The following is a 23,295-nucleotide window of genomic DNA, read 5'->3' on the forward strand; positions in this document are numbered from 1 at the left end:
TGGAGAAACTTGAATGCGATACAACAGCAAATCTTTAGGTACAGTCAGTGGGTGGTTGGCAGAAAGCAGAGCTGGATGTCGTAATGAGCAATGCCTTAGATATAAGGCTCTGTGAGACATTACACAGGGCAGAATGGCTATTAGCATCATCTTTATATGGCTTCAAGCTACAGTGAAGGAGCTGTCAGCAACAAAGCCAAAGTTTTCCAAATGTAGACTTATATGCAACACTGTTGTATCAGCAGACAATCATCTCCTCCTCAGTTCATTTTGAAAAAGAATGATTATTTGATTGTTCTGCTGTTGCTTGGCTACCAAAAAAAGGGAGTTTTGTTTGACGTCAAAAAGCCATTAGATCACTGATGTGACATCCTAACTGCAGAGCAGTCAAAAAACATATGTTGGCCTTAGCACACAATACATAAAATAGTGTAGCAATCGTTTTTTTGTCCACACAATAAAATCACATTATATGCAAGTTAACAACCTGAGAAGAAGAATGAAAGATCAGATTTTGCACAGTACTTTAAAACAGAAAACAAAAAAGAGTGCAAACAAGCACAAAGACAGGACTGGTTATATATCTAACAAAACTTCTATTTAATACATATATACACACACACACACACACATAAATATACACACATATATATATATATATATATATATATATATTTATAGTCTATACAGAATTTCTATATTTGCTATAACTTTGCTATGTGGAGTATGCTGCGTTAGCCCAGGGCCTCGCAAATTCACTGTTGTCATCAATCAAGTCATGTTTTCCCAAACTAATTTTCAATAAATTAACCCAAATTATAATCAATAATTTAGCAACAAATATAATATGATTCAATAAATATTAATATACTAACATAAAACAAAAAATATTTTATACTAAAATGAATAACAAAAATAATAAATGGCTACACGTATTTTTACATTCATGAAAATGCCAAACATGGACTTCTGATCATATTTTTTAAGTGATGATGCATCTTAAATAAAAATACATTATCAATATTGCAATGTTCACAATTATGCTTAAAGAAATAGTTCACCCAAAGAGGAAAATTCTAACCCTTATGCTGTTCTGTTCAATTTGACAAACAAAACAAAGAAAATACACTTCCAATTACATTTGTTTTTCCAACATAATGCAAGCCAATGTGGACCATCAAGAGTTTGGTTACCAACATTCTTCAAAAAAAATCTTCTTTTATGTCCCACAGAAGAATGAAACTCATTAGGATCTTATTTTTGGATGGACTACCTTTGTAAAATTCTGAATATTCAATATATATTGCCCAACAATGTAGCCCTAGGTCTGGTTATGAGACCAGTCAATCTGGTGAGGGGAAAATATGGGCATGATAGGTCCTGTTTCAGACGTGTTTAATCTCCATCTCTCCTTTTTAAAACCACTCAGCTTCAAAATGGCCACCACAGCGACTGAGATCAAAAAAGCCGAGGCATCCTGTCTTGAATCATTACTTGCACTTAGTCTTAAAAGACTGGTGATCTTTCACATTAACTGCCCTTTCCTCAAAGCACCTAAAACATCATCCAGTTTGTAAATCAAACCAATTGAGTGGCAGAAAGCAGCTCGTCCTGTCCTGCAAGCTGCTGACAATTATATTAGCGTTTGTACAGAAATCAACTGAAAAGCCAGCGTACACAGATTTCCTGATAGAAGCTATAGAAGCAGACCCCCAGTCATGATAATGGCCAATATAACGTCATTAGCACACAGACCTACAATTCAACCACAAGATGTTCTCAACATTTCACTTACGACTGCAAGCCATAGTGTCAGGATCATTTCATTTGCTGATGATAGCACGAAACTAGTTTAACAACTGGCTGAATACATCAACAGAACTGTCTGCCACAACTGCCACAAATTGCCCCGAGTGTTGAAGGGACTAAAGACCTTCTAAGAGACATGAACAGAAATCTGAACAGCAAAAGCAGGATTTGCAGAAATGGTTTGTAAGAGGAGACAGTGAGGATGTGCTAAAAAAAATTGTCAAAATGAAATATATAATATATATATAATATATATAGACACACACACACGCGTTTGTTTTTGTGAAAAGTGGGGACATCCCATAGGCGTAATGGCTTTTATACTGTACAAACTATATATTCTATGGCCCTTCACCAACCATCACAGGAAACTTTGTGCATTTCTACTTTCTCAAAAAACCTCATTCTGTATGAATTATAAGCGTTTTGAAAATTAGGGACATGGGTTTTGTCCTCATACTGTAAGTCACCCTCTCCTTGTAATACCTGTGTCATACCCAAGTCATTCTGATATAATAAAACTAAGCAATTTTGTGTATGTATACTGTACAGAGTATATTTACATATTTTTTATATTGAGTAACTTAACATTTTCTTTTTTAACTTTTAAGAGATTGTTTATGTGTATATTGTTTGTTGACTTCAACTTGATACTATATACACACACACACACACACACACGCACACACATATATTTTTATATACAGTATATATACATATCTATATATCAAGACTACATCTTGATATAATATTTCAATTACATGCATAATGTATATATGTCTTTCTATGTGCATACTGTACTGTACATATAGTGTGTTTTGTTGATTTTTAATCTTTAAATTAACTGTACTACTTTAAGAGATTAAGTTTATTTTGACTATGTTAAAGTATTTTGCTGTTTTGTTATGTATATCGACCCACTACAATCATTAATCAGTGTTCCTGATATTGATTAACTTATCAGCCTTCGTGGAAAATTCCTTCATGAAATACCACTGAGAAACTGGTGGATGTTTTAGAAAGCTCAACGCTAAAAGTCTCAGATGAATTTACCTGAAACATCCCGATAAAGACAACAGATGCATTTCTGTTCTGTGAAGCCAGACCGCATGCAGTATGAGCAAAGGAACATGCGGTTTTAGCATGGCACCAAAGAAGTTATCTTTATCTGTCTGTTATTGCTATACAAAAGTGCATGAGTGGAAGGCCACTCCAGGGTCAATTCCAACAGCAGCAAAAATTGCATGCTCTGACCTTCCCATACATTGAACAATTCTCTGCCAGCCATTGTCATGGACAAATCCCTCACACTTACAGATTCAATCCACCTAGATCATAATCTGTCCATCCCAATTGGCTTCAGAGATTCTGTCGCCTAATAACACAATCCACCACATTCAAAATCAGCTTTTTATTCCCCGGGTGACAAACAAGAACTGACCGACTTAAGCACTTGCTTTACATGATTATCTTTCCTCTAATACATTGGACTAATAGGCTTTGTGGCTATAATTTTCACACTCCCCTGCTCATTTTAATATAGCAAATGTCAGTCTATTTGTATTTATTCCACCATATGTGGCTGTTTATTGGCTTGGAGAACTGTGTTGATACCATGTTATGTCTATTTTGTATTTGTCGCAATGCATCACATTATCCCTTTTAACACTGCTCTGTTTCAAGGCCTCTGACTCAACAATACATAAATGCATTGAATTATTATTACAAAATATTAAAGTGGTATTCTTTATTTATTTATTTTTAAGCACACCCTTCATGCAAAAATAAGCTTGTGTGCTATAAAATAAAACGAAGTACTGTTAATTTTAAAAGAAATTAATATAAATTCCATTTAAAACACTAATAGGCTCCTATATTTATGTTCAGTTATTTCACTTTAATTGCATAGAGAAGCATCTTTACATTGTCATTATAGTAAAAAACACTAAACATGCACATAGGAGTCTGATAAAAAATGCTAATGTTAGATGAAAATTTCAGACGGCACTTAGAGGCTTTTGCATCTGAACTTTTCATATATATAATGTTACATAAAAATGGCATGCCTGGCAGCACACACACATGCTCTACAGACAAGTTGAGTTGTGGTCCTCATGGGAGATCCAGGTCAGCCTCCTTTTCCCATTCCCACTAATTCCCTGTCACCTCTCTGCTGCCTCTGTCAATAAAAATAGCACAAATCACCAACACAACCGGTCAAGTAACACAACCGGTCAAGTAACATCACTGACTATGTCCATTGCTCTGGTGAGAGTTACATTGTGCTGCAGAATGAAAGTGGCACTTTGAAAGTGTAATAAAATCTTGTCCTGCTCTCCCTTGCAAGTGCTGAACACATTTTGCATGCTGCACCTTTCCATTGAGAAATTTAACAAGATGCATGTTTTTGCATTTAAATATAAAGTGTCCAAAAGCAGTGCAGCTGTTTAATGAGTTTAAATTAGTCGACAATGTCCAATTTTTTTTAGCTATCTGAGCACAGCGTCTCCCGTTTCATTCAGGCTGACAAAAAATGGGTTTCATCTCAAAAGCGAAGAAATGTCAAACACAAGATAAATACCAAAAGGTGTGTCTATAGTCCTGAATTAAATAAAAGTGGCTTTTGCTAAATGTCAACAGATCTGACCCAGAGCAAATTAGATTGTTTACTTTAAAAATCATTCCTTATTGTTGAAGGTGAGAGGGAGGAGACACGTCGGGGATCATCCGAATCATGTCAGAGGTTAAACCAAATAACATTCGCTCCATCACACTAAAAAAATGATCCATGACAGTTTGATATACCGGCGCCATCTAGGAGAGCCATTGATGGCCTATAATTATACAACTACTCTTAGAGTGAGACCCTCGCCCGTGAGACTCCATATATCGGGCTTCATACGCCCCCAAATAGCCCCACAATCCTGTGATGGATATCCAACACATATAACAGCAGAGAAGGGAAAATCATATATCTGCAGGGACTTTACAGCTTTCACATCCATCCACTTTCAATGTGCTACAACCAAGGCCAGAAGAGTTTATTATGCATACAGGAGGGATTGACGAGAAATAAGGTATGGTTGAAAAGATAGGGTTGAAATTCTGAAATCATTTCCAGCCACAATAAACAGTGAAACACCACAACTATGGAAAGCGAAGGGGTTTTAGAGGATATTTTTATTAAATTCGAGCAACAGCTGATTGATTTAAACCATTTTTTTTTCCTGGTTTAAACATAAAATACCATAAGTACTATTGTGAGACGAAATAAATGGCTTTGAGAAGAGAATAAGCAGGGTTTTGTCATTAATACGGCTGGAAAAGCACACGAGCATCACGACATAATGAAACGGGAAGTGTTTTAGAGTCGTCGCAGCATACTTATTAAGCTGGGGGACATGCTAGGTATCCAGTGTTTTATCCCGTACACACATAATGGCTACGTTCAGTCATGCGGTTACAGCTTTCATTACAGAACAGCAGGCTTCCAGGTTTTTTGGAGGAGTGTTTAATTGGCAGCGTCGTGTTTGACAAGCATCCCGAAGAAATGAAATTCGGCCCACATGTTTGGACTTTCCATCCCCATTGTGTCCAGTGCACAATTGGTAAACATCTCTCACATTGTCTTTCTTTGGCTGCATTGAATTTCTGCGCACGCCGTTGGAGAATTGCTGGACAGAAAGCAGACAACGGCTGGACACGACTTCGCAGATTCTCCAAAGATTAACTTTAGAAAAAAAAGTGTTTGGGGTTCCTCCACATCTACGCTCCATCCTGATGAAAAGCTACCCAGGCTGTCAGCACGTCTGTTCACTTTGCAAATCCTAATAGCTACTACAACTTAAGCAGCTTGACACATTTCAGAGGAAAATGAATTGATAAAACCCTATTTAACTTCAGGTTGCTGCTATCATCCTGTGCTGAGATGAAGTCTGCTGCGAGTTTAAATGGCCACTGCTCATTTTTTCGGCTCTAAAGGATGGCAAATGTTTCTTACAGCTTTCAAAATCCTCAATCCCTCCAGCACTTCATAGTAAAATGCCTGTAAGTCAAAAAGCCGACAAGCAAATCAATTACCTGCTCTGAAGAACAAGTCAGATGTTTTAGCCTGCAGTTTCCAGGGTTAAAAATACAGTAGTGGCTTAAAGAAACAGACTGTTCACTCAAGAACGGATATTCTGTCATTCTTTACTCACCTTCAAGACATTCCAAACCCGAAAGAGAAGGAAAAGACATGTTTGGCAGGGCGTTCAAGTTATTCTCTCCCATTCAATGACAGTCAATGGTGACCAGGGGCTGTCAAGCTCCAGAAATGACATACAAAATTCTCGAAGCATCATAAAAACAGCAGTCCATACATACTTTAAATGCTCGACCTCTTTAAAATCAGCTGCATTCTGATTGGCTGATTGATTCATATTTTTATCAGCTGGACAATCAACAATATCGTTCCTCTCTTTCATTATCATTATAGCTGTGGGCATACACTCTTAAAAATAAAAGTTCCAAAAGGTGGTTTTCATGGTGAAGAACCAATTTGGGTTTCCAAAAGAACTGTTATTTTCAAAGCACAAAGAACACAATACCATCTGAAGAACATTTTTCCACAGATGACAATAAAGACCCTTTACTTTCCAGAGTGAACCTTTTCTCATAGAATTAGAATGTTACATAAGAATAAAACATATAGTTAACATTCTTGGTGTGTGAACAGCCCTGTAGATTGTACAGTAGTCCATGATTCGTGAAGTCTTTTTAAGGTCCTTTCATAAAATGGCTTCTAAACATCTCTTTTTGTGTTCCACCAAAAAAAGAAAAAAAGAATATCACACGATTTTGGACAGACATGAAGGTTGGTAAATAATGACACAAAGAGAGTTTTAAAAATCACTGCTGCTGTTTTGTTCCAGAGTGTGATCGTGTGTGTGTCTGCAAGAGTAGACCTTAAAAAATAACACGGGTGGGCCGACAATGAAAAATCTCTGGGAACAAGGAGCTAATGAGTCCATCTGACCATACCATACAATAATGTTACTGCCTGCAACTTATCTTACTGTGACTCCTTAGGCCATTATATAACACACACACATCACATCGCTGAAGGAAAGCTAAAAAATGCAAATCCTTTTACCTGTACGCCTGTCTCACACCCTTAAGCCTATTTTAACCACTGCTTAATGGACCATAGGCTTCACTTATTATACTCTCAACTATAAAAAATCAAGGCACAAAGAGCTGCACGATGAATTACAAATTGTGTCCATCAAAGTCTGAACACTCCAGCACAGCAGGTGAACAGTTTTATTCATCCCATGAGATCCCACCCCTCCTCTCGCTCGCTTTCTCTCTCCCAAGTGAATATTTTATTAATAAACATCAGTCAGAAATGGATGGCAGACAAATTCACGTTGATTAATTAACAAGACCTAAAATAACTTATGCAGCACAAAGCAAACAAGCCCAGGCAGTTTGATAAACTGGCACGGCACTTCGGTTGTGCTGCGTGTTAAAATGACTCAGTTACACAAGACGGGCAAATAAAGAAGTGCCATTAGAACAAGCGGCTCGTGTTGATGTTGACGCTTCAAAGCAGAGCTTGACATATTCCTGAAAGGGCATTGTATTATGCACACTTCACACCCCCACTGAGAGAAGGTTAGAGGATGCCATGTGAGGATGATAGCAGTAATAAACAGCTGTTACAGCCGTGATCCCATCCTTAAACCTCTATAATCAGGATTGCTCTAAACAGCAAGTTATGTACATTCCCCCATAAATGCTCGGCAGCAGATTACAGTAGCTGTGAAATGCAGGCAGTGGCGAGATATAGATTTGTTTTCAAAAAAGCTTTGAAATAGACAGTGAGAGATAAAAAAGCAAAGATGCAACACCCTTCAGCTTGCTGAGCTCCACCGTCAGATCTGTGATGTGCTCTCTCTGCAGTGAATGCATGAACTTCCAGCATTCCTGAGTGAAATTTTTCTGGCAGACATGCAGTCGCTCATATATGGAGGGGCTGAGCTTAATCCCTTAGTTGTATGTGAGCTGCATAATAGAAACAAATGTATTCCCTCATGTGCGGAGGGCATGGAGAGAGGTATCATCTGACAGTGGTAGAATATCACTCTGAACGCTTGAGAACTAAAGGCGCTTAGTCTTTACTAGCAATAAACTTATTTTAAACAGATGAATCTTTAGTCAATATTTTGGTAATGACTGATTATCGGCATCTGCTTGGATGGCCGTCGGTTGCAAAATTTACGGATTTTCTGCTTTTAAATCATTTTGAGTGATTCCTAGTAAATTTTGTGTATAGCAAATGCTTCTTTAAATTCACCAATTTTGTACATTTTATTTGTTTTCACTAAAATTGTACATGTTCTCACAAAGAGTATGCAATGCAGACCATTTTTCTCTGTATATCAATATTTAAATATTATAATTTTAATTCTTATTATTAAAGGACTCTCTTCTGTATGTGCAAATATTATGCTCTAACTTCTATTCTATGAATGACACACACACACACACACACACATATAAAACTATATATACACACACATGCATATATCAATATATATATATATAAAATATTTAGTCATACTCCTTAAATCCAAAGCAATTAGTTACAAGACACAGAATATTAATTTATAATAATTTATAATAATTTAATCAAACATTTGTTTAAACAAATAGTTTATTCCTCAAGATTTGAAAGCATGACGTGTTCGAGATTTGCCAATAGAAGCATGCGTTCCAAAATATTCAGCTCTGAGTAATATCTCATGGAATTTGTTTGCTGCCTGTATAAACGCAATGAGAGCTGTATATGGTCATATTTATAGTTTTTGAATTGCCTGAGCATCACGAATGCATTGACACGGGTCTAACAGATCCCTACATGATGCGCGTGCAACATACCTGCGATTTATGCTGCTGTCCATCCTCGAGTTCTGAAACACTGTTCATGATTTTCCATCGATCATTTACCATTCTCTGGAATCCTTACCATCCGAGAGTTGTTTTCATGGGCATGAGGAGAGAACGGGACTGTCAGTCTTAAATTCCAGCATCCAAGAAAGAGAAAAGGGAGACAACACAACAGTCTACGGGAACTAAAACTACTTCACAAGATGATCCGCACAAACCTACTGGAACTCATTTTGTAAAAGAAAATGATACGTACTTCAAGGGACTTGTCCCTCACCCCCGAAAAGAAACAAACAAGATAATGCAGTCGAAAGCAGATCCGATCTCCTCAACTGAGGCGAAGGTGTGACGGTTTGCGGATGATGCGTTCCGTCCGTTGGCAGGTATTCCTTCTCAGATATAAAACTTTCCCTGTTAAGTCTATGAGAAACTAAAACGACGCTGATTTAGATAATAAACCATGAAGTTAAGCAAAAGAACTGTGTGCTGGGCGTCCGTTTGATTTGATTCATTCCTGTGGTGTAATGACACGTTTGTGGTGGAGAGCTCCTGAAATCCGCCCCCCTCCCTTTCTCTTGCTTACACCGTGTTACACTAGCGATGTCCGAACCATGAGCGAATCGTTCTTTCAGAATCGGATCTTTTTCATGAATCATTCGAACTGGTTCACTAAACTATTCGCTCAACGCTTTGGATTGAACAACTCTATGACTCATTCAACCGTAAACGTCCGAATCACAGTGAGCAGAGAGCCGATGAGTTAGCTGACAGTAAAGAGCATTTGGAGCCTATCGAGGATTTTTCGGATTTTGCGAATAGCAGAAAAGTTTCAAATAAAACGTAGGCTACTATAATATTTTTAATAGGCTTATGTTGACAAATATGTCCGTTTGATCGATGTACATGCTGTACATATACATAACAGGCACGTGCAGGTGCATGCACACATACTGTAAACATAAAAAGGGTCTTGAGCACCTTCACCTTTTTCTTTTTCGGGGTGGGAAATATTCTAGTAGTCTAGTAGTAGGTTAGACCAGTGTGCGTTCTTTCACTGCATGATTCAGTTGATTAAAATGCATTTAGTATGGTCACAATATATATATATATATATATATATATATATATATATATATATATATATATATATATATATATATTAGGGGTGTAACGGTTCACAAAATTCACGGTTCGGTTCGATACGATACACTGATGTCACGGTTCGGTTCGGTTCGGTTCGGTACGTTTTAGATACAGCAAAATGTAAAAACATCTCAACTTTTCAGAATGCTGCAAGCGCACCGCGGGTCATGTGACAAGAACTAACCAATCAGCTTCATCCTTTCCCGTAACAACGTTGAAAACTCAGCCAAGATGAAGGAACAGCTGTTCACAGTTGTATATGGATTGCAATTTTGAAATAAATTTAGTAGCAGAGCTACTGCAAGCGATTTTTAGAGCTTGCAAATCCATTTATCATTCGCTGAAATTTCCGCGTCTCATGGAGAGAGCACGTAATTGTTGCTTAGCAAAGACAGACGCCTCATGAGCGCTTCTGCCCGAGCACTTTGGAAAGGAGGAGAAAGACGCGCTTAGCGTTTTCCACGCGTTTTTAGGCGCGATATGTGAACGGCCCCTAAGGCGCTCGCTCACTCAGCACGCGCTGAAGGCTCGTTGCAAAATGTCTAATGCATTTAACAGACCAGAAATATAAGATCCTAAAATAACCACTGGTGTGGGTGCACTTTGGATTCCCTGTAAGCTATAATACCGGTGTCTAAATGCTGCAGGGATAGTTTGTTGCGTGCTTGTTTCTCATTTTTTTCGTCTTTTCCCAGATACTGACACAATAAGGTGATGTCAGCGTAAATGAGTTGACATGTTTCAAGTATTCCCGCTGGTGTTTTTTTTTTTTTTTTTTTTTTTTTTGTATTCCCGCTGGTGTACCCTGTCATGTTGCAGATGCAACATACCGTTGTTTTTTTATCCACCACTCTCTTGCCATCACCATTATAGCTTAAAGGGAATCCAAAGTGCACCCAAACACCAGACCTGTTGGTTACTGGAGGATCTTCTTTTTTCTGGTATGTTAAACACATTGGCCATTTTGCAACGAGCCTTCAGCGCGTACTGAGTGAGCGAGCGCCTGCTGAGTAGTACCCTAACATAAACATATAAGTTGGTGTTTTTTTCTTCTTCGGGAGTGTCAGGGGCGTTGCCTGTTACGTCGTTTGGGTTATTGGGCTACCTTGTTGAACGCATATCATTATATTTCTCTTTTTTTTTTTTTTTTTTTTTTTTTTAATATAATGAATTAGTCCAACGAACCGTTCGGTATACATAATGCGTACCGCGTACCGCGTACCGAACCGAAAGCGTCGTACCGAACGGTTCAATACGAATACGCGTATCGTTACACCCCTAATATATATATATATATATATATATATATATATATATATATATATATATATAATTTAATAATTATTATCACGTGAAGACTATATAGCAATTTAATTAATAATAATTTAATATTAAGTCACTTACATTAGAGACAATATTGACTGTTTTTTTTCTCTTATCGCAAAGAAATATTATTCCCATTTGCATCTCTGAGCAACAGAACGGTGTTTCGTTCCTGAATGAATAAAATATTCGGTTCAGTCGCACTTACTCACTTACTTACAGTGACTTGCTTCCACATACTGTTTTAATTTCACATTTAAAATATATTTTCATAAAAAAATATATGTTCAATGTTATATTTATATACTGTATATACTGTTTAAAATATGTATAAAACAGTATTAATACATTTGTAACTGCAGGTTAAAGCATTTATGTCCTGCATTAAACCATGTGCAGATGCATCTAAATGCCACTTCTAATGCAGCTTCTGTGTTTCATCTGCTTTGCAAAGATGAATTTTGTCAATACTGATTTAATTTGCTTGGTGACATCCAACAAATTACTTATTATTCTATTTGACTGATTCAAGTTAAGAATTCGAATCCCAGAAGAGTTTTTTTTCAGTATCACAAACCCCTATTATATTTTATATATTATATTTGTTTCTTGAAAAAAATCCAATCAGCAACTGTATTGTTTGTATTGTTTACAGATTTTATAACTTGTGTGTGTGTGTATAGGGGACTTTGCGAGTGTTCAATTATTCACCATAATGTCGTTCCAAACCTGTAAGGTTTGAATGCCATGTCTGTGCCGCTTCACGTCGTCAACACAGAACGTCTGAGCATGTTTAATTGTTTTTGTTTTTTTTCGTTGTCCACAACGGGTTCCATAACATGAGTTACACTGACCAGTAGGAGCACAGAATCTCTTCTGTACACAGAATTTAAACATTGCAAAACAAAAGAGATGACTGTGCTGCTAGGTGGACTTACGAAATGAAAGAAAGTTTGTGGAGCTATGGCAACAGTACGCTTGCTTTTAAGATGTGTCATCAAGGGACTACCACGACAGAATAAAAAAAGAGAAATGTTGGCGATCGATACTAGCGGAGGCGCTTCAGCAACCTGGTGAGTACTGGAAATAGCATGTAAGCTAGCAAATCACTCATTATGTTCTCAGTCACAATAATTTAAGTTTAGCATGATTTTTTTACTATTAACAAATAATATTTACCTCAAGTTCTCTTTGGAGGATTGACAGCCCATATTGTCCTCTTTGAGCAAGCCAGGAACATGTCCACTGTTGAGTTTTAATTCTTTCTTTTTTTTTTGCGCTTTTCTGAAGACAACACAGCCAGTACAAAACACACAATTTCAGTATTCATTGTCACTGTTGTTTACAGAAGTCAGTCTGTATGGCTTCTTGAGCACGTCATAGTTGTCACAAAATGATTGGTCAGGATTGGTCATGTGTAGTCTGGCATGTTTGGTACCTACGACACAAAAATATTTTATCTAGTCAAAATCGCATAATCTGACACAGTGACTGTCGTAACAGAGAAAAAAAATGTTTAGTCTGAATGGGGCTTAAGACCTGTGTTCATCTTCAGAATACAAATTAAGATATTTTTGATGGAATCTGACAGCCCTCTGACCCTCCATAGACAGCAATGATTACCAAGGCATGGAAATGTAGCAAGGACATCTGTAAAATAGTCCATGTGACATCAGGGGTTCAACCATAATTTTATGAAGCTACGAGAATACTTTTTGTGCACAAAGAAAACAATAATAACAATTTATTCATCAATTCTTCTCCCCGAGTTCCCATCTTCTATCATTTTGGAGAGTTTCCCAAAAGGCAATCAACGTAATCAGCATTGTTTATGTTTAGCATGCATGTGAACGTACATACTGAACGTAAACAGTGCTCTCTATGGATGATCAGAGAGCTCTCAGATTCCATCAGAATATCTTGATTTGTGTTCTGAAGATGACCGGATGTCCTACGTGTTTGGAACGACATGAGGGTGAGTAATAAATGAAAAACACTTTTAAACACAATTGTGAATTCTGTTTTCTTAATTGTACATGCACAATGTGTGACATTATTAAAACATATTTAAATGTAATGCACATCTGATCTTGGATTTGACAGACCTCTTTAAAATACTGGCTGATTAATAGAGTGTTTACCGTATTTAAACAGATTGTACTGATTGTACTGTTGCACTTGCCTGACTCGTGTATTTTGCAGACACCACTTCATGGCACTGAGATTTACGGATGTAGAGTGCAGATATCCTCGTATCATCCAAAAAAATGGTTTTGAGGTATTTTGAGGTAATTGTTTTCTGTTTCCTGACAGTGTGTTAATCAAAAGCAGCATCTCTGTTTGAAAAAAATGTTTGTTTAAAGCCAGCGTTACATTGATCAGCAAGGACACATGAAACTGCACATGCACACTCTTTTTCCACAGTTTTCACTTAATCTTCACATTTTCCCTGCAAAAAACAGTTTGTTTGGGCCAAGCTGTCAACATCTATTCAAGTTCATCAAAATAAAGCCTAAAGGTCATAACATCCATTTTAGGGCCTCACTGATAATGTGTGAAACAAAACTGAACTGCAAAATGTACCATTGTATTACCATAGTACACAGTGTTTTGTATGGGCATTAAGAATGGTGTGAGTCAGTATGGCAGTGTTAGTAGGCTACCAAGTTAACAGATAAGCCACCAAAATGCAACATGTTTTGATGTCAAGTCTGTAACAGGCAGGTTTGTTTGAGAAATCCATTTCAGGTAGTTTAAAAAAAATGACAGCAACTATACTGTCAGCTGGTAAACAAGCTGCCATTTGTGCTGTGAAAACTATGCCAGGAGGTGTTCAGAACACTGCAGAAAACTGTCCTTCCTTTGCACTGCAGCTACAGTAAGTATGGGCACCCACAAGCTTTCAAAAAAAGATTTTCAGCTTTTTGTGCTGTTCAGTTTCCAGTCAAACAGAATTGTAAACAACTATAAAGTGTTAGTTAATAATATTTTCATACTGACATGGTCCAGAAATGATTTTGTTGCTGCTATTATAATTATCCACCCTCATCGGGAGAGGCTGCTCTAGTAATTCTGATTTTTTTTGCATGAGCTTCGAATGTCAAGGTTCCTGTTTAAAATATATTTTCCAGCTATGCGTGCAATTTAGGCACAAGGAACAGAAACCAGCTCCTTCATGTGCTTGTCAAACTGTTGAGTTAACAGAGCTGGAAACACAAGCAACTGAGGGTTGCCCTCTGTCAAAAAGCAGCCTTCTGCAAATAAAAAGACAGAATAAGATGCTCCAATTAACCAACAGCAGCTTGGTAAAATAGTAGGCTAGAAAAAGATGCATCTCCCTGTTTTTAGGCTTACCAAAAAATGCATTTGTTTTTCAAGGTAAATTGTTGCACAAAATGTATTTTTCCTTGATTCACAAATACACTGATTGGCAAAAACCTAATATAGGGACCCCAAAACAAGTGACTCCACAGGGCCTCTGAAATGTCCTGTGGTATCTGGTTTGAAAACATTAGGACCAGATCCTTTAAATCTAACAAGGTTTATCAGATTTTTCAGTCCAGCACATCCCATAGATGTTCAATCGGATTGAAATCTGGAGAATTTAAAGGACAAGCCAACACCTTCAACTCATGTTCCTCAACTCATTCCTGAACAATTGTAAGGGGATACCATTGCCATGAAGGGGTGTTCATGGTCTGCAGGGGGTACATGTCAAAGTAACTTCTACTTGAATGCCCAGAGCCAAGGTTTCCCGCAGAACATTGTAGTGTGTAAGCAAAACCAATCAAAAAACACAAAGTAAAAACTTTTTTGTTTGCACTACTTAGACCTTGGCAAAATCACTTTCTCTTGCCATGTGCCCATTTCTCCTGCTTCCAAAAAGTGAAATTCAAGACCTGACTGCTCACTTAGTGCCTGGTATATCCCACCGCTCGACAGGTGCCACTGTAACAATAAAATCAATGCTATTCACTTCACCTTGTCAGTGGTTTTAATTTTGTGGCTGGGCAGTTTATGATGCTCCAAGACACATTCGAGATGGATTTTCCTGATTTAAAAAACACAATCTTGACAAACAGTTACAGCCATTCTGTTTTTTCTCCATTGAAGTAAACAAGAGCTGTACGGCTGGAATGGCGTAAGGCCCAGAGGGTTTTACAAATATGGTTGCAGAGTGAACAGAATTGCCTTAGAGGATCTAAACCGAACGATAAACACAGATAACCCAAATTAATTACTAACATAAACTATTCAGAGTTCCCATAAGACTCTATTCCTTGCATGGGCCTAAAAAATTTAATATTCAGATGTGAAGGCAGGATCTCAGCTGGAACAACTCAATTTTTTGCTGATTGGCTTTAATTAATTCACATAGTTTTGTTCAAAGCACAAAGAATACATATCAAAACCTCTCGTTATTATTTAGTAAAATGAAAACATGATTAAAATTAATCAAAAGAGCAAACTTACTTAAGGCCATATTCATTTTTTCAGCTCTGAAGGCAGATGAAAAATGAGCTCCTACTCCAGAAATAACCAAATTAGTCTTAATTTATCAAAAGTCCCCAAGGGTTTTGGGTAAATATCAGAGCTGGCATAAGGAATAAAGGGAAAACTCAAGAAACTAGTTCAAAACTCACAATCAGTCAAGCAGTCAGTCAATAGACCAACCACTTTGTCGATAAGTTGTTTGTCTACCTGTCCATTTGCCTCACATTCATCAGCCCACTTGCTGCTGTCATCGGAGTTCTCCGTCTTTCTTGCCTCCTCTTTCACCCTCCATCTATCTGTCGATCTACCTCAGTTTTCTCTCCTTTCAGGTCATACAATATAAATGCAAGTTACAGTGTTCTGTTCTCACTCAAGTCCCTCCTCCACAGTCTAGAAGTCAGATGCTGACAATTACTTGCCATTTTGCTTTGATCCACATCTTTAACTTTCTAATACATAACACTTACAGCAAGGTTATTTTACTCTGAATAGCAGTAAATTTAGGATGCATGATTTCAGTAGTAAATTATAACCTTAGAGTGGACGACAATAATGGCTTATCATATTATCAGCCTTAAAGAAGTTGTTGGATGCTACATGCACTTTTACAAGTTGTTTGAACTGAAATGTGTTTTGGCAGTGTGTGTACACAAGCACCCTATAATGATAAAAAATCCCCCCATCTCGATAAATTATTTCCCCTTTCTCAAATCGAACAGATCTCAAATCGAGCCCCTCCTACAATAGTTTGATTGACAGTAACATTTCAGCACAGACTGGACTGGAGTCTTACCTTAGACTCACCCTGAGTGAGCCGTCATCAGTCCACCATTGTTTCGACGGCGGATCAGATGTAGAGAATGACTCCTAAGCGATTGAGGTGTTCTGTTGTTGGATGTTATAATGAACATAGCAGTCGTTATTTACTCCTGACATCTGAGCCGCTGAAGACGCATTGGATTACGTTTGTTTGTGCCCCGATGCGCCCCAATCTACCTAAATGCATCCATGATCATTCACACACAAATCATTCATGGTCCGGCTTCACCTCCAGAAGAAGTGAGTATAAGGTTTTTAAATGAATCTTTGTGTAACGATACAATCTTTGTAATCATCGGGAAGAAGGAGGCGGGAACCGGCGCACAATCAAAACATAATTTTAATATTCAAAAATAAACAAAACAGCGCGTCAGCCCCTCACGGCGACTGACGCGCACAAATAAAATCCAAAACATAAAATAATGTCCCAGGCCTGGTCCTCTCTCGTCCTTCACGGTCGTCACTCCAGTTTTATATCCTTCCATCTCCTACGTGGGACTCGATACTGGCGGTGGGGCGCAGGTGTAGCTCATCTCCAATCACTACACCTGGCCTCACTCCTCGTTCCCACACCTCTCGGCCCCGCCCCACTCGCCACATACCCCCATCGCCCCTCGCAGGCCGGGGGGTACCCTCGAGACTGCGCTCTACTCCCCCCCCCACCCCCTTCCCTCCAGGGGGGACCGCTCACGGGGACCTGCGGGAACCTGGGGGTAGGACAGACGAGGCGAGAGAAAAGGAGATGGAAGGAGGAGCGACAGGGACGAGAGAGGGGAGAGAGGAAAAAAAAAAAAAAAAAAAAAATCCGGTTCCCAGACGCACTGCTGCTCGGCCCTCCACCGGCTGGGTGATCTCCTCCGCGGTGCCCGGCGGTGGCACTGGACGGCCCTCGGCGAAAGCACGACACTCCTCCGCCGCCCGGTGGACAGCGACGGCTCCTCCGATTTTGGGCAGCGGCAGGAGTCCCCCGTTCCCTGCCCCTCCAGATTCCGTCACGGAGGCGGCAGGCTCCGGCCCCCTGGCGAACGGCGCCGACTCCTCCGCTCCCTCACGGACGGCAGCCGCCCCTCCATATCGTGGGCGGTCGGCAGCGAGCTCGCCCGTCCCCGGCAACTCGCTCCAGCCCACCGCCTCGAGCGTCCATGGCGGCACATACCTCGCCTGCTCGAGGGCAACGCGGATTCACCACAGCGGCGAGGGATCTTCAGCAGCGCGTCCCTCCTTCTCCCGGGCTTCGGCACCACTGTAACGATACAATCTTTGTAATCATCGGGAAGAAGGAGGCGGGAACCGGCGCACAATCAAAACATAATTTTAATATTCGAAAATAAACAAAACAGCGCGTCAGCCCCTCACGGTGACTGAAGCGCACAAATAAAAGCCAAAACATAAAATAATGTCCCAGGCCTGGTCCTCTCTCGTCCTTCACGGTCGTCACTCCAGTTTTATATCCTTCCATCTCCTACGTGGGACTCGATACTGGCGGTGGGGCGCAGGTGTAGCTCATCTCCAATCACTACACCTGGCCTCACTCCTCGTTCCCACGCCTCTCGGCCCCGCCCCACTCGCCACACTTTGCAAATCTCCTTTCCTAATAATGTGCTAATTAGCAAGTTTCATGATGAATGCAGCGAAAGTAAACAGTCCCTCAGAGAGCAGAGAGGGGCGGAGTCAGCAGAGCTCATTAAAATTTAAATGAAAATGCTAAAAAACAGCTTGCTCTGAAAAGAGCTGTTTTTATGTAACAGACTTTTCATTAAGACATTAAAGAATCATATCAACTTGTGGAAAATGGGCATTCGAGGACCCCTTTAACACAGATTTATCTTCACATGTCCTCTCGTGAAATGAATAAACCACCGAGGTCAAGGTGAAACAAGGTTTCTCAGCTGCACTAATACCATTTTAAAAATTTAATTCAAAGTAAATGTGCTTTAGGACAGCCAACAAATGACTTTAAACTCATTTCCCTGTTGTTGCAATTTGATATTCATATTTCATGGAGGAATCTGTCTGCCTTCGGCCTTTACACTACATACGCCAGAAGTGGGCAGTCTATCAGTGTATATAATGGCTTAAGTTAAACTAAAAAGTATGTATCATTTATTGTGCTTATGCCATTTTATTTTACCCATATATATATATATATATATATATATATATATATATATATATATATATATAATTCTATATGTATTAGAATTTATTATGTTATGGATGGATAGATAGATAGTTATATTATTATGTTATATAAATAAAACTTCTACTATATAGATCTTATAAATATTACTTGACATGGATATTAATAAAATAACTGATTATATCATATGTAACACCTACACTGGTTATTAACATCTGCCTGCGGTGATCTGATTACAAGTACACTGAAAGAGAATGCCTTTTACATGCATCCCTGGCGACCACATTAGTATGTCACTGCATACTGATATTAGATGTTTTGTGTAAATATATATGTATGGGTTGTTTCTATTAAAGCAGAAACTGTTTTTTTTTTGGCACAATGATTGCATGTTGTATGACTAGGGGGTCCTTCAAATGCTGCCTGAGGTGCATTAGCATTTATATGCAATGTGTCCATGACAACATCCAAAAGCGGTTTCCGTGACCAGATCACAATGTGTATCCAAGACACCTGTGTTTAGCTCTGTCCACTAATTGATAAATGTTAATGCTAGGTGTAAACGGGGCATATGAATGGTTGTTTAGGAAATGGAAGTAATGGATTGTTAAGATGTGGCTGTGCAAATCATACTTTTTGTCATTAGTGTAAAAAATGTGTTGTGTCCAGGGGACAGAGAGTGTTCATTTATTTACCGCATTAGGCAATGGTAGAGTGACCAAAGCAACAGACAGTCCTGCACCGCCAGCCTGTTGTGCCACCACCTGGGAATATCATAATGGTTCGGCGTCTCGGCTTCAGGTAGGAGGCTCAGGAAACAGCCAAATTGTGAAAATGCCCATCTGTCATGTCACTACATTTATCTTCTATGGAACGAGAGAGGCTTAAGGAGCAATGGAGAGAGATATACAGACAGAGAGGAGATAATAAACAGAGAATTACAGGATAGACATGGGTGGTTTTAGAACAGAGCCACTAGATTACTTAGAGGATATCTACTCCAGCAATGAGTATAATAGATCTTTTAGAGTGCTTCCTACAGCAGTTATCAGAGCTAAATCATGACCTATTAATGAACCATTAGCCGTTTAAGATTGAACAATTATGCACTTCTGATACCAAGAAAAGTGCCAGTCTCTAGACTTTTTGAAATGATTTTCACTGTATAAACAAAAGAGCAAATTGCTGATGTGCGAAGACAAATAGGCAGATGAAAATGGTAATATTGCATTAGGGAGGCTGTTGCAGATAGCTGCAACTGTTGCAGAGTGTGAAAAAGAGGAGATTTGGATTAATCGCTCGTGGTGAAGGGAGCGATCAGTAAGCAGGGCGCAGTGATGGTAGGTGGATATGGTGCATTTGCCAGTTTCCAGTCATTTAAACCTTCTGTTTGAAAGAATGTCTTCCAGTAGCAAACACATACCTCTTGGATAAAAAAAAATAAATAACAAATAAAGTCAACTTTAACTTTAATACTTAAAAAATAATGGATTCTTTTCACAAGACTGTGATGATGTGTTTAACGATCGTAATCCTCCAAAGTTTTTCCAAGTATATATATATATATATTTTTTTAATGTACATTTATAACACTATTCTTTGTGTTATATCACCTTTGCATCAAAAAAAAAAAAAAAAACACTACTTTACGCTAATATGCATGTGTTTCTAATGCAGCGTCTATGGGAGGGATGGTAAATTTGACATCATTCTCTATTCTGACTGACGTTATCAGTCTCTCTCTATTTTTTTCCTTTTATTGAAAGTCATGAAAACACTAAAGTGGAGTTTTTCTTTTGCTATTTGAGCAAATGGGAATGCAAAAAATGTTATTTATGGCACTGTCACTGCTCTTCAAGTTAACCCAACTATGATGACTTCCTCTGAAACACAGAAATGTGAAAAATCCATAACCATATGTCCAATGCTTGTCCATCTAATCAAGTTGCACCTTAGAACACAAATATTATAGAGTTATTATAGAAATAACGCAGCTCTTTTTCATAAAATGCTGTAAAAAATGAATCCAGCAAAAGTACTGCCAGCTAATTGCACAAGACATTCTACACTAATTTTATTGACATTTCTGTTAACTTAAAAAAAATGCATGCAGTGTAAAATTCTAAATACGAGTAAAACACCTGTAAAACCCTATATTTACAGTTTTTTTAATATTGTTTTAACTACTCTTACATATTAATCAAAATGAGGTAAAACTTTATTTTAAGGTGTCCTTATTATACATGTTACGTGTACTAATTATTATAAAATAAATGAATTATGGATAATTACATGCAAGTAACCCTAAGCTAAACCTAACCATCAGTACATGTAGTTAATTAATCAGTTCTCAAATGTATAATTACACTGTAAGAAGGACACAAAATAAAATTATACCAAAACTGATTATAAAAACATTATAAATTTTTTTTTAATGTAAATGTATTTTTTTTAAATGTAAAAGTATAGATGTGATGCATTTATAAACACTATTGAACATTTAACATATTTAAATATTTCAATGTTTATAATAAAATATTTATCTGTATACATCATTGTTTCAACTTGTAATCTTTACTTAAAAAAAAATATATTAATATTAAATATTAAAATCAAGTCCTGCACTTCTCTCATTTGTGAAGCCGAATAAAAGGCAAATTTCCATTTCATGAGTCAAGCCCTTTTCTTCTACAACTCTTAATTCTGTTCACACACACACACACACACTCACACACACACAAACACACACACACAAACACACACACACACACACACACACACACACAAACACACACACACACACACAAACACACACATATATATCTATTTTGCCTGTACATTAAAGACATCCTTTGGAATGACAAATGACAGTTCCCACGAAAGGCTTCGTCTGAATTTGGGATAGATTGAATCTGGGCCTCAAACAATTTTTCACAGTTTAAATTCAATGGCACAAATTACGCCCTCTAATATCCCAAAGGTGACAAGCAGGAAGACAAGAGAGAGACAGCGTAATGCGACAGTTGTGTGACGAGCGTGTGGGGTGACAGAAATCTCAAATAGGGTGGCGCGGGAGGACGCTGCCGGGCTCGCTGCAACACTGACAGGGCTGCCATCGCCTCATCAGGCTTGCATTTTATACTCTATTTGTGCTGAAACACTTCAGTGGGTTTGTAAATAGGCAATTATTTCCGAAAGCAGACAGAGCCAAGGATTTTCACATTGACAGCTGCATTGAGTTTATCGAGTGTTTTAGTAGAGGAACATCATGCATTGGGTGTGATGGCCTGAGACATCATAATGACCCGAGTCTCACAATGGCTTCACCTCACCTCAGGAGTGCTCATGCTAATCTCACGGAGCAACGTTGCGTTCATGAGGGGTTACATGACACACACGCAAAGTATACGTGTCACAGTGCTTTCTAAGCCACAGGCTATTTTATAACCCTTTTAAAATGTAGGTAGTTACATTGCAAGCTACTAATAAATGTACAGTAGTAACTACATTGAAGCTATTTAACAGCAGTATAGCACTGGAAAATATAAATTGTTAATGGAAAAGCTTACACTTTCAAAAAAGAACTGAGCTACCATGGTGCTACTGAAAAAGTTGATAAGCAAGGAACATTACTGATTTGCCCCAATAATTTATTTATTTATTTTCCTGAAAGTTTGTATATGTCAATAAAAGGAAAAAAGAGAGAAAAAAGAGATTTAACAGTAAACATAAAAAAAATAAAAATCAAGATAAATATCCCTTATACACTGAACATTCTTATGTCTTTTGGCTGTTACGTTTTTTAACATGATTTTGTCTCTTCCTTCAGAAATCATTCTAATGATTCTTTTTCTAGAATTCTTTGATAAGTAGAACATTCAAAAGAACAGCATTTTAATAAATAGAAGTCTTTTGAAACATATAAAACTGTCTTTTGATCAATTTAATGAAATTTAAAAAAAAATGTAACGGTATTTTTTATAATCCTTTTTTTTTTTTCAAGTACTTTTTTCTTTCCAAAAGTTTATATAATTGATCAAGGGGACAACAGTATGATTGAAGAGCATATAATAATGAGGCCTGTTAGAAAATAATAATAAAAATTCACTTATATAGCTACAGTATTTTTATGTGATCCTCAATCAAATTGTTTAATCAACTGTTGCAAAAAAACAGGAAAATATGTGTCTATGAAATTACTAAGCTATAAAAATAATCAGCTATATTTTTTATTATCTGTCATTATTGTCAAAAATATTAGCTATGAAATCAGCCTTAAAAAAACAAATGAACCATTTAATTTTTATCATCATTTCGTCACAGAATGCTATTAAAACATTTTGAGATGTGATGGAAATTACACTGCGGTGAAGAAAATAACAAAAATGACATTACAGAAATCTTGCACATCAGCAAGGAAAAAGGCTGAGCTAGTAGCATGTAGAGTTTTGCCGGACTCTACGTCACAAAGTCTCGTTCTTATCCCTCAGGGGTATGCAGCCACCCTTAATGCATTACAAACACACAAACCTAGTTTCCATTAATCTGCTATCGACAGATCCAATCTCTGAGAATTAAGACCTGCTCAAACTCTCATTATCACATGAGACAGGGATTCCGGATGTTTGCATGCA

At 37.9% G+C, this 23,295-nt stretch overlaps 1 protein-coding gene across 3 annotated transcripts in view; it reads right to left on the reverse strand.

Moving 5' to 3' along the window:
- The window catches only part of fibcd1a (fibrinogen C domain containing 1a), a 118,240-nt gene that overhangs the window by 91,707 nt on the left and 3,238 nt on the right, over positions 1-23,295 (reverse strand). The window contains exons 1-2 of one of the 3 annotated variants that reach the window (XM_052564257.1): positions 8,999-9,332; positions 8,734-8,816 (exon numbers count right to left, since the gene is read on the reverse strand). The exons of 1 other annotated variant lie outside the window; for it this stretch is intronic. In XM_052564257.1, coding sequence (XP_052420217.1) covers positions 8,734-8,805 — 72 coding nt within the window. In that variant the 5' untranslated portion in view covers positions 8,806-8,816; positions 8,999-9,332. Of the gene's footprint in view, positions 1-8,733; positions 9,333-23,295 lie in introns of those variants that run through there. One more of the 3 variants, XM_052564256.1, reaches the window with a different exon arrangement.

This window comes from Carassius gibelio, chromosome B8, assembly GCF_023724105.1.
Source record: "Carassius gibelio isolate Cgi1373 ecotype wild population from Czech Republic chromosome B8, carGib1.2-hapl.c, whole genome shotgun sequence".
In the NCBI taxonomy this organism is placed as follows: domain Eukaryota; kingdom Metazoa; phylum Chordata; class Actinopteri; order Cypriniformes; family Cyprinidae; genus Carassius; species Carassius gibelio.